The following is a 12,907-nucleotide window of genomic DNA, read 5'->3' on the forward strand; positions in this document are numbered from 1 at the left end:
CCTCTATTAGGGGATTTCCCAGGAACCAGAGCTCTCCTATCATAAAGCCGAGGTTGAAGGAGGACTAGATTACCAGTAGAATTTTCAGGACTTTTCCTCTTATTCTCCTTTACTAATCTACAGATTCTGTGTCTGATGGAGAAGGGGGGAAAAGACCAGAAAGAAAAATCATGTGAGTTAAATTTAGAATACCCTTTTGAAGTATCTAAATCCTCTCTGTGTTTCTGCCCTCTTGTCATTCCTGCTTGAGGGTTAGTGTCTTGTCATTCCTGCTTGAGAGGTTTTAAAGCATCTCTTCTCCGTGGGGGTTTCCTTTTGTATTCTCTTTAAAGGAAAAACTAATTTACCTTAGGGATTAGGGAGCTGTGGGGTTATTCATTTATTTTAGCAGGTTTTTTTTTTTCTTCTCCAAATTCAACTGTCATTTTTATTAATATTTAGAAAACTTTTAGATAGTACTTCATTTTTAAATGGTGGGTTATCTAGATTTTGAAACACTCTAAGCCACTTGTTTACAAAGTGAGTTTCTTGAAATGTTAGTTCCATAAGAGGTTTCTTGGTGTTAGGTTTAAAAAAATTTTTTTGTTCAAGTAAGAATGGGAAATAATGGGTTAAATTATATATGTATTTTTTAACTGTAGCATCAGAGCCCTTAATATGCAATTTTATGTACAAGAGGAAGAATGAAACTTCTGGCAGTTAAACTATGATACACCATTAGTTGAAAGACATGTATCCCCATTTAGGAATATTAAGAAAAAAATGTACATCTTAGAATAGATGAAATAGGGTGCATATTATCTAATGTTAGTACCACCTTTTAACTTGAGTTTCCTCCTTGTTAGCTTTTCTAAGCTGCATTTTAGGCTACACTTGAGCTTTTGTTAACCCCAAGGGCTTGGAAACAAGTTTCTTTCGTTTACTGCTTCCATGTTTTCTCCTCTCCGCATCTCCACCTCCATCCCACATGCAGGCTTTGGACCTTCAGGTGTGGCACAGAGCAGTTTCCAATCACAGGGGCTTCTCTTAATGTTAATGTCTATAGAAAGATGAGGGAGTAACTCTAGGGTTTAATAAGAGAAGTTAAGATTAACATGAGTGGTGTCTGCGCATAGCCCTTACATGTGCCTTATGATTACTAGCTTTGTTTACATTTAAAGGTAATGATTTCCTGTTAAAAGCTAGAAAATGATTACGTTCTCTAACTCCTTCATCCTTTTCTAACCTTCATCTTTCCCTTCACATTCTAGTTGTCTGCTGTTAGTGTTTCTTGCACAGTTAGTATAAGACTAATCATTCCATTTAAATTATTGATAAACTATATTATATAATATAAACTGTAAATTATAATTTATTCAACCAAAACGATAATCTGGAAATCAGAATTCTGGCAGCATTAGTTTTGTGGAAAATGATAAAATTCAGACATTATTAGGTACCTGCTATGTGCTGTTGTTACTGTGCTAAGTACTAGATTACTAAGAAGAAGAGGAAACGTGCTTTGGCACTGAGGGGAATCTAGCACCAAATAGGCTTTAAAAAGTCTTTTAAATATTCACCGAAAGCTGTTCTATTAAAACAGGTGAATTTTATTCTGTGGTGGACATGGTTCCGTGAGTTTCACTTTCCGTTGTATTCAGAGAGTAGTCAACTCCCTGAATACAAATTTTAATTTAACTCTAGGCATTTTTTAGTCATAACTCTTTTGTTGCAGTTTCTTTTTTCACAAAAAGAAACTTGTTTTTTGAAGATTGGGTTCTGATAAATAGATGAGTTTATTGTTTGTTACAGTAGTAGCAGTTTATTCCACATGAACACAGGTTATGACTTTACAGGACAAACAATAGCAGATCATCTATTCTTTAAAGTAGACATATAATTTCATGATAATAATTTTTCAGGAATTTTCTCTAACTGTATAAACAGGGTGATCTTGGTATAGTTTCGTGTCTTATGCTCTACTCTTCCTTTCTGTTAAATTACTGTTATTATTATCTCATAAGAGTTAGATCATAATTATGTATATGAATTTTAGAAGTGCCAAGTGGACTGTCAGTTTTCCTTCCTGCTACCCAGGTAGTCCTGTTCACCATTGCTATTTGGTTGGACCTATCATATTATCTACTAACCTGCCCTCAGTGGCTTTAATACAAATTTGACATGTTTCCAAATCTTTGTAGAGAGGCACATATTTTTTGTGTCTGATCAACATCCAACAGTTTTCAAGAAAATTCTTTCATAACCTGTCTTCAGTGTTGTTAGTTGTAGTTACAGCTATTTCTGATGTAACTCCTTGCAGAGCTGCCGTATGCTTCTAATATTGTGCTAGTCAGGGCGTATGTATTGCAGAAATGCTAATGTGTCTTTTCCCCCTTTTGCCTCTTACATACATTTTGGAAACCAAATCCTTTGGTCTCTCCTTGATGATACTTGTTTACAGGAAAACAATAATCCTTTGTGGAGGATTATAAGTTGCTAGAGTTTCTCAGGCAAACCTAGTTAGGTAGAGTTTTGTTTTGATTAGCTCACAAAAGTAATTATTAAATTATTTCTAGGGAGATAAGATAAACGAAACCAAAATTCTTTATAACCTCGTGCTGCCACTTTAGGTTGATAGTCCTTGTCTAGTAGCCCCATTGGAACCTAACCCAAACCACGTATGCACACCTGTTTGTTTTTTTAACAATTTCAGTGTCAAGAGGTTACATTTCCTGGAATATATTATTTTTTCAGTTATGACGTCTGCATTTATATTGTTTCTTATGCATTCTGTAATATTTTTGCTAGAGCTTTTATTAGAACTATCTCCCCCTTATGTTTTCCTGTTTTACAACTTCTTATCTATTTAAATTCTTTTTGGTTTCAGAGACGACCACCAGATAATTCTTTTTATGTTCGAACATGTAACAAGAATCCAAAGAAAACAAAATGGTGGTATCATGGTAAGCAGTTTTTATTTTAGAATGATAACTTTTCAGTATTTTGGTTTGAAAGATTATATATATGCTTGCTTGGGAAAAAGAGAGAATATATAATTGATGTTGTACTTTTGTAATATGGAGATGAATCTTTAAAATAGTTTAAGATATTTTATGGATAAGTTAGACTAGATTTTTAATGGGGCACATAAAATCATGGCCATCATACAAGTAAAATCTAAAATCGCTTTAACATTCTGCTCTACCATTGTATTGCAGAACAGAAGTCCGTAATAATATTGAGTCAAATTAGAACTAGCCTATTGGGAAACCTGTTACTTGATATAGAAGTTATGCTGCCTTCTGTACTCATTTAGTTGTGGTACTGTTGTTAGGGTGGAGGATCGCATTGTTAGAGATGGCCCATTAACTTAGAGAAAGCTCTTCCTATTCTAATAGTTATTCCTGAAAAAAATTTGAGGTTCTACTGATTGTAGCTTTATGAATACATTATGTTTAATAATTTAATTTCTATTGTTTCTGTTGGGTAATGGTAGCTTAATAATTGAAGGCTGCTAGCATCTTTTCTAAGCTGACTACTGCTTCCTCAAAGAGGTATTTGAAATTAGGGACAGAAACTTTACATTCATGAGAAACCATAAAATTATTTATAAAAATTATTTTTAAAGTATTATAAAAATGTATATTCTTTACAAATTATTGGTTTAATGTAATTCAGTAGAATGATAGAGTGGGTGCTTTTAAGGTTTGGAAGAAAGAATGAGAAGAGCAGTTTGAATTTTGAATTAAAGGTTGATGAAGGAGGATAAGTCTACCAAACACCAAAAGATAATAATGCAAGAATAGACATTGAAATAGAATTACTCTTTTCGGGCTTCCCTGGTGGCGCAGTGGTTAAGAATCCACCTGCCAATGCAGGGGACATGGGTTCGAGCCCTGGTCCGGGAAGATCCCACATGCCGCAGAGCAGCTAAGCCCGTGCGCCACAACTACTGAGCCTGTGCTCTAGAGCCTGCGTGCCACAACTGCTGAAGCCCGCACGCCTAGAACCCGTGTTCCGCAACAAGAGAAGCCACCGCAATGAGAAGCCCGCGCACCGCAACGAAGAGTAGCCCCCGCTCGCCGCAACTAGAGAAAGCCCGCGTGCAGCAACGAAGACCCAACGCAGCCAAAACTAAATAAATAAAGTAAATAAATTAAGAGAAAAAAAGCACGGAAAAACCTAAAATCACAGTCAATATAAAGTTAAAAAAATAAAATTGTGAAAGACATAGCTTGATTAAAAATAAAGACCATTTATAATAGTTGCTTAAGAATAAATTAATTACAAGCGTGGGCAAAAAAGTTCACAGTAAAATAGTGACAAATTTAATATTTTGAAACTTATTGAATTGGCAGAATTTTATAAAATGAATGCAGTGTTGGAGGAGGAGAATAAAGGGTAGAATAAAACAGTGTTTTCAGGGGACTTCCCCTGTGGTCCAGTGGTTAAGGTTCCGTGCTTCTACTGCAGGGGGCACGGGTTCGATCTCTGGTCAGGGAAGTAAGATCTCGCGTGCCCCATGGCCAAAAACAAAACAACAACAAAAAAAACCTTTTCATATTTGCTGGTGGTGTAGCAAGTTAGTGTAATCCTTTAAGGAAACAGCAGTTCAACAGTATTTAACAGTTCAGCGATATTTAACAAGCTTAAAGTTCGACTGAACCTTTTGTCTTAGTTGCTAAACTTCTGAGAATCCATCCTTGGAAAATCATCTTTAATACAAAAAATGTTTGATGCATGAAGTGCTCCATGGAGCGTTATTTATAATAGGCACTCTATTCCTTATCCTCTGTTGTTTCCACGTGTGCTATATTTGCCTGGAAGGACTCCTTCCACTCTTCTTGGGAACTCTTTCACCAAAGCCTTGTTGATTACTCCCTCCTTTAAGGAATCTGATCAACTTTCTTACTGTGCCAGAATGCTGGTTTTGTTTTACTTTTTAAGATATCCCCAATAATTCTGATATAGCTGGTCACTTGGTAACTACTGTTTCAGGGATTCTTAAATATAAAAGGACAGTTTTCCCATGGGAATCTGAACACTGAAGGTCCACTAAAACTAAACAAGATCCTACTTGAATTAATTGGCCATTTCCTTCAGTTTACATTTCTGGCTTCTCATTCTTGCACATCCTCTTGCCTTTTAGGACTAAATACTAAGCTGTCTCTTCCCTCTGTGCCTTTACAAAGAACCTTTTCAAAAAGAAAAAACATTCCTTGAGTGTCACAGTCCCCTTTACCTTTGCATAATAAGTTCTTAAATTCATCAAAAATTAAGATTCGTCAATCAGGAATGTTGACAAATACAACTAAATCAAACATTTTTTTAAATGTCAAAGTTGCCAAGATAGTAGTCATTCTATTTCAGACCCAATCTCACTAATAATAGAAAAATTCCCCAATTGTCTTTTCCACAGTGTTTTTAAACCACTTTTAAGTTTTTTTGTTAAACTTGAGAAGAAATTGTCTTAGAATGATGTAATTTTTAAAATATGTATATTTTGAAAATACAGTTCTCTTTGCCACTGTATCCCACCCCATTGTTAGACCGTATATTCCCATTTTTCCCTTCCTTATTCCCTGGTAGGGAAATTTCAAAAAGATAATCATCTCTTAAGCCCTCTAATGCTGCCTTGTATAGTCAGAGGGACTTATCAGAAGGACTTTACTTAAGAATACTTCCAGAATTTCTTATTGCTTGCTTTTTTTAAAAATATTTATTTACTTATTTATTTTAATTTTTGGCTGTGTCAGATCATAGTTTCGGCACGCGGGATCTTCATTGCAGCATGTGGGCTTCTCTCCATTTGTGGTGTGCAGGCTTAGTTGCCCCACAGCATGTGGGATCTTAGTTCCCCTGCAGTTCCCCTGCATTGGAAGGTGGATTTTTAACCACTGGACCACCAGGGAAGTCCCTTATTGCCTGCTTTTGAATAAGAAAACTTACATAGTAAAACTGGAAATATAAAAATTCTTTAAAATAAAATATACTTCATAGTAGAAGTTATTTTTCATAGTTAATGGCTTTTATCTATTACTTGAGAAAGCCATACTTTTATAACTAAAGTAGAAAAGTCTTTTAACAGTTTAAAGGTGGATCATCTCCCAAGTTAGCCAAGAAGTACTAAGAAAAGAGGCTTTTCAAACTAAATTAACCTCTTGCATAATGTAAAATAGTACAGGGTTTGTATAGGAATTCATTTTCCCAGTAAACAGATTAAAAGTATCCCCCTCGATACAAATCAGCCATTTTAAAAAGGCACCTGATTGTAATTCACCTGAATCATGACTATCCTTTTCTAGTTTCCTGTCCCAGGTACAGATAACTTTTTTTCGTTTACAGATCATCCTGTTTAAAACCTCCTCAGTTCATTGCCTTACAGTGACCATTCTTATCTCACTGTGTTTTTTGCTCCTGCTTGAATCCTATATGCCTGAACCATTCCTCTCCTGCATTCTCCCTTAAATGCACGGTTTTGCTCCATGAGTGAGTGTCATACGAAATCAAAGAAGGGTAGTGTTCATTATACTTTGAGATGATAGAGCACCCGCTCTGTCGTACAGGTGGTTGGGTACAGGGACTCTTCCTTGAACTGTTCCTTTACCTTTACAAAGCTAAAGCATTTCAGCTGTGTAGTGTATATTGTCTTCTCCTTTATACATTTCACAGTAACAGTTATAAACAATATGAAAAATAGCCCACCTTGGTATTATAGTTGAATTTGGAAAATCTTATCAAAAAAGGTAATCTTACTCGTTTAAGCAGAACCACATTAGCTTTGTTTTGGAACTTTTGAAGTTTCAGCTTATGTTTTTCCGCTTAGCTGCTTTAGTTCCAGAAGATCTTCATTGATTATGTTCTCCTTATAACTAATGCCAGTTACCAAGAAATACGGACTCTAGTTATTTTCTTACCATCATCTAATTCTGAAAGGATTGCAAGATCAGAGTAGTGTCCTGATGTGACCTGCAATGCTAAACAAAAAGATCAGAGACTGAACAAAGACTTGCTTGGAGTTGGAAGAACTCACTGAAACACTTAACATTTCAGTTTCTAGAAACCAAGCAGAATTGTAGGCCTCATGTCAAGCTCCACAGCCCCTCTGTGTGGTGCTGACCAACATACTTGGGTCAGCGTGGGTCAGAGTGTTTGTCAGGTGTAGTCAAAGAGGCAAGAGAGGTTTTGGTTCAGATTAGTGACATCTGTGTACCTCAGAGGGGGCTTCCAGGATGTAGGATGGAGGCATTATTAATGAAGAACAACAAATCTGAAATTGAGTTGATCTCCTGGTTTTAGAAGAGAAGGACTCAGCTGACACACCAAAATTGAGCTGCCAGATACCACTGTTGGATTCTTGAAAAAAAGCCTCTCTGAGCGTAAATTTGTGATCTTCCACATTATTATACCTTGAAAATTAGGCCAGTCATGCTACCCCACTGTTACTGTCTTTGTACACATCACACCTTATATTGTATTTCTTTTGAGATTCTTCTCTAGAACGCAATAACTTGTTAACGTGTAAAAAGTCATTGGTATGTGAATACATATTCCTTGTTGTTAATTACTTGAAGTTGACTATCAACCTGTTGTCCAGAGCTCTCTTATAGTTTCTGTTCACTAAGGAATTAAGGTCTTTCCTGCACTGGAATGCAGATACTCTGTGTTGCTGGTTAAGGTGGGGGTCCATATGCTTTGAAAAATCAGTTGAGCTGAGAATAGGGCTAAAAAAGTAAAGAGGCCTGTGACCAAAATAGGTGTTTGAATAAGGCAGCTCATCTCAGCATACAGAAGGGCTGAAGAAGTCACCTGTGGTTCAGGTGTAGAATCTTCCTTAGAGAACAGATCTGTACCCAGTTCAGTGCACAAATTAGTGATTGAGCCTCAGAGTTCTGTATCGTAAAACAGACGTAATTGTTCTTAAAAAAGATGGAAAGTATCTTTTTATGAGATCATAAGAATACTTCAGTGAGATAACCAACTAGAGTCCATTCATGGTACCCATCAGTTTCCTGGGATCAGTATTAAACGTATATGACTTAGTTTCATAAATGGTTGCTTTTCACAGATGGGAGTACAGATCTGGGGTTCCTGAAGCAGTTTCCTTAAGGTGGTAGGTAATTGAACAATATAGTTTAAGACGGCTGCTGAGTATGGGCTGCAGAAAACTAGGCTTATAAGAACTAAATTGGCATAATGTTTCAATACTATGTCCAGTAGACTGATGAGATGGTAATTTGGGGAGGAGTAGAGCAATATTTTTTATAAAACTATAGACTACATTCGGGTTCCATTCAGCTGGAACATTTCCTTGTAGGATAATGTGGAGATAGGAACACAAAACTGTCTCAGACTAGTATTAACAAACTCCTTTTCTCCCTGCCTAATAACTATCCGTAGGTTTACCTATGTTAGTTTTGAACCTTTTTATTTGTACTACCTTTTAGGGTTACAAAACCACTTTCTAAATTTCTGAGTCCAAACTTTCACTCTAGTTTAGGTCTTTGCCCTTTATTTCCTGCGGGATAACAACTCTATTGTCTACTGTGTATTCTTTCTTGAATCAGTTCATCAAAGGAAAACTTTTAATTCCCTAAACTGTTGAGACACAAACTTAACTGTAAAGATTTATTTTTGTGTTTCTTGGAGGTAGCATCCCACTTCATATCTACTGACCTCTTACTATGTTCCTTTTCTTCTAGTCTTCTCTCCCTGGGAATATCCAGGGAGATGGTTTCCAATATAATGTGATGGTTTTTATACTTTGGGGAAAATTAAATGACCACCTTCTAATATAGTTCTCTCATTCACATTTCCCGGAAGCCCAGTGAAGTTAACCATGGTAGGTGTCACCTCTTTGGGACTGGTATTTTATGTATTATATTTGAGGGTATAATTTTAGTAGGTTCTTCTGTAGTTCCAGAAAAAATTTAAGTGGTTTATTATGAGATTTTTTTTTTCAGGCCATAATTTTGCCACAAATACTTTAGCCAAGAGGCTAAACATATTGTGTTCTTTCACCACCTTTTATAGACCTGTATTTGTCTTGATCCAAGATAGGTTTACTCTACCAACTTTTTTTTTTTGGAAGCCAGTCCTAGTATCCAATAATCCTTTTCATATAGCTAGGAAACTGTGTTCCTTCTGTTAACAAACGAGTGTTTTGCTTCTTAGTAATTCCCTTCTTATTTAGGGAAAAGGTAGACATGGGTTTGGCTCATAACCTGTCTTCATACTGAACTTTTACTCAGATTCCTTATTACATATAGCCATCATGGATATGTAATGTTGTAGTCCCTTTGGGTCCAGCTATCAGAAATAATTGAAATCCATCTTCAGAACTTATTTAATAAGCTTATTTCTCCAAAGATAGAGGATTCAAAGCAAGTAGTATCGTGTTAGTCCTAAACTTCTTTTAACATCTGACCCAAGATGGGGATGGGGATGGGGATTGGTAGAATGGCTTCTCATAGATCTCCTAATCATTTTGGTGGTTGGTAGCACATTCATACAACAGCCTACTATACTGAAAAACTTTCAGAGTAAACAATCTGATAAAGATACATTTATGGTTCCACCTATCAAAGATGATATGTCTTTGGAGATAAAAGCTATCTAGTTAACTAGATAACTTTATGTTTAAGTTGGATTTTATGTCACTTTTCTTATTGTAAACATTGTTACGTGGTACGATACTAAACTTCATCCCCAGTAGTTTGACATACTCTACTAGGTAGAGTTTAGTGCCATCTTTTTAGCTTAGAGATTTACATGTTTTAGTATTAATTTCAAGAGACCCTAGTGTTATAAAATACTCTATTGGAGAAGTGACGTTTTAAGGGACCTCCTCATATTCTTAAGCTTATTCTGATCCATGGCAAATATATCCTCTTTATTGCAAGATCCACAGTCGTTGAAGAAACAGATACTTTAATGTGACAGTTAGAGGCTGTAAACTATTTACTTGTCCTCTTCTTAAAGATGTTCTTATTTATTTATTTATTTATTTAAAGGATTCTAATGATTTAGATACAGTTTATTTTTAAAATTTCGTCTGTTTCACCCTTTAGATCACCCTTAACGTATAGGATCATGGAATGTTTCACCAATTTGCCCAGCATAGAAGTCAGATTTACTGCTTTTTAGCTCTCATTGAGTCTTTATGAATGAGAATTTTATTAGCAATATATCAATCCTAACATGGGATGGTTTGTGTAAAATATTTTGGCCAGTTGTTTCGAATTTTCTCCTTGAGAGCTTTCAGAACTTTGGGGTAGTTGCCACTAGTCTTACTTCTTTCTAGAGATTCTTTCTGAAGAATAACCAGTCCTCAAAATCCTTCAAATAGGTTTTGTGAAGTAAATTTTATAAAATAAGTCATCAACTCCCAAGAATTTATATGTGTTACATAAATGTGTTGAGGCTATCAGAATGTGTTACTATACCTATGGGATTGTTTTTTTTTAAAATGACCTCCTTTGCATGTATATGTATACTTGCTGAAAAATTTATTTTCTGAAGAGAAATTAATAACATTTACTACTGATTGATTTAGAGATTGTAGCTCATATGTGAAGTTACTTCTTTCAGTGACATACTTGTATTATTCTGTGTTAAGCAGCATGACAGTGTTGGTCAGGAGTTTCCTGCCTGTCTCATTACAGTTTTAAATTGTTGCCCATAAAAGAATTCTCTTATGACTAGTAAATCATGAATATGTGCTAACATATATCAATTTATTATTTGAAATAGAATTAACATACTGATAATAATATCATTTTAAGATTTGTGTAAACTACCATTTCCCTGAAAGAATACAGCTTGGTTTGCTTGTCACTATATACTCGAACACAAAATGGACTTTTTTATTTGCAGGGATTGGGGGAGACAAGTCAGAAATGTAAACCATGTTCTTCTTGCTACTTGAAATTATTTCTGTATTAGACTAACTTGTAGATTTTACTTACGCATGCTTGACTGTTTTAATTATCTTTTTTCTCCTTTTCTTAAAGATGATACTTGTTGATGCCACTGTTATCATCCTCCTAGCAGAAGATAGTCCTACTGAGAAAATGAGCACTTTGATCATTCAGTCTTTGAACTTTAACCTTTGACTGGAAGTGACCTATAGGCAATGAAGACTACTTCCTTTTACTGCATTTTTACTCGTGTGCATTCTGGGCGCATGTTGATCGCTGGTTCAGTCCAGGCAACTGACATGCTTTTATTAGTCATACAGTATTAATGCAGGTGTCAGGAAATGTCAAATATAATTCCATTTTTTATTTTTATTTTTTTAAGCTTTTGGAAAAGTTCCAGGTCCTCATGTATGTGCAATAACAATGACTTCCTTGGCGGTTTTGGGACGTTCATTGCCGGCAATGGACGTTGTAACAGGAAAAATTTTCATTAACTCCTGCCACCCAATGATTAATGCATGATAGGGCCTATGAAATGAACTTATCAGTTAGAGTGGGATTATAAATAAAGTGAGGGAACCAACATTACTTTGAAAGTCACCCCAACTGCTTACATTTGGATTCTATGCACTGTGAACCCTAAGGTTAACAGCATGAATTAACATGCGTCTTTAAAGGACTGTAATGAAAGATCATTGCATATTTATTGAATTGTTTATATCTGCTGTCAAGTTGTTTTGACATGGACAGTTTTCAAGTGACATTGGCAGAGAGGTACAATATGTTATCCCTATGGTGAAAATGAATTCATCTGTTGTATATAGTTCCTCAGTCTCTGAAGTAAAGGTGTGAGTAATATAGGGTATGAGTGGTTTAATCAAGGCTTTATTTTGGAAGTAAGAAAAATGGCAGTGACAAGTAAACTGCTGCAGTCCATGATCTGGGCTTGTTGTTTGTACGTTAACGATTTCCCCAAGCAGATGACACTCTGCTACTTCCCGCTAGCCGTCAGCATGAGCCCTGCTGCCTCGACACTATTTCATTTATTTATGTTCGGAAAATCCATAAACATTTTTGTTTGCAGTTTTGTTTCTTTTGTTATGTTAAGTCAAGTTTGAATGTTACAATACTTTAATTGAAAAACTTGTCAAGTTTTTTCTTGTAAATTTTCTTTACTTGTAAGTATCATCTTGTCCTTCAATCCTGTACCCTAAAATAAGAAATACATTTTTGACAGAGGCTTAATGTTTTAACAAAAGAGTGTGGACATTTTTATTTTAAAATTTAGGCAGAAGTACACTATAGAATGGTATGTTTGCTTATTTGTCTCACACAACCATACAGTTTTGTTCTGGAGGGATTTGTTTTGTTTTGCTTTGTTTTGTTGTTATTTAAGACTTTGCTTACAAGCTAGATAACATTTTTCTATAGAAAAAAAAAATTGTTTGAAAGGTCCAACTCTCAGTACCATGTAAGTTAATGATACTGCAACTAGGTTCTCTTTTTAAAAAGCAATTAATGTATTTTATAAATTACCTTTTCACATATGCAAAATCTGTTTCTACTACAATGTTATTTTTACTAATGCCTATTGTTGCACTCTTTTTGACATATCCTGCAGTGAATATAATGAATCAATTTGGTCTTAAATATGAAAGCCAGTTGGCTAAAAGGTTTGAAATATGTACCCCAGCAAAACCATCCAATCAATAATTGGCAAAGAATATTTTAAAACTTGTTTTTAATCTCTGTATAGATGACATTTTGTAGCTTTGTACATGTTGTTAATTAAGGGCGTATAATTTTACACTCTAAAAGTATAATTGTTGAACTCAGGGGTGGGTAGACTTCTAAAATATGTCTGCTGTAGAAATAACTTGAAAAAAAATTTTAAACTATGGCCAGCCACCAAATTGTGGACACCATTTATACTGCTAGTTAGCAACTACCAGTGTTTAAACTTAAAAACATTTTTGTTCTTGACTAGATATACACCAATTCTCACAGTA

The 12,907-nt window shown here is 35.2% G+C and overlaps 1 protein-coding gene across 1 annotated transcript in view; it reads left to right on the forward strand.

Annotated features, from left to right (window-relative positions):
- UBE2W (ubiquitin conjugating enzyme E2 W) overlaps positions 1-12,143 on the forward strand; it is a 69,801-nt gene extending 57,658 nt beyond the window's left edge. Inside the window, exons 5-6 of the mRNA XM_007185059.3 lie at positions 2,867-2,942; positions 10,992-12,143. Coding sequence (XP_007185121.2) covers positions 2,867-2,942; positions 10,992-11,005 — 90 coding nt within the window. The 3' untranslated portion in view covers positions 11,006-12,143. The remainder of the gene's footprint in view (positions 1-2,866; positions 2,943-10,991) is intronic.
- Positions 12,144-12,907: the final 764 nt, after the last annotated feature.

This window comes from Balaenoptera acutorostrata, chromosome 17 (assembly GCF_949987535.1).
Source record: "Balaenoptera acutorostrata chromosome 17, mBalAcu1.1, whole genome shotgun sequence".
Classification (NCBI taxonomy): Eukaryota; Metazoa; Chordata; class Mammalia; order Artiodactyla; family Balaenopteridae; genus Balaenoptera; species Balaenoptera acutorostrata.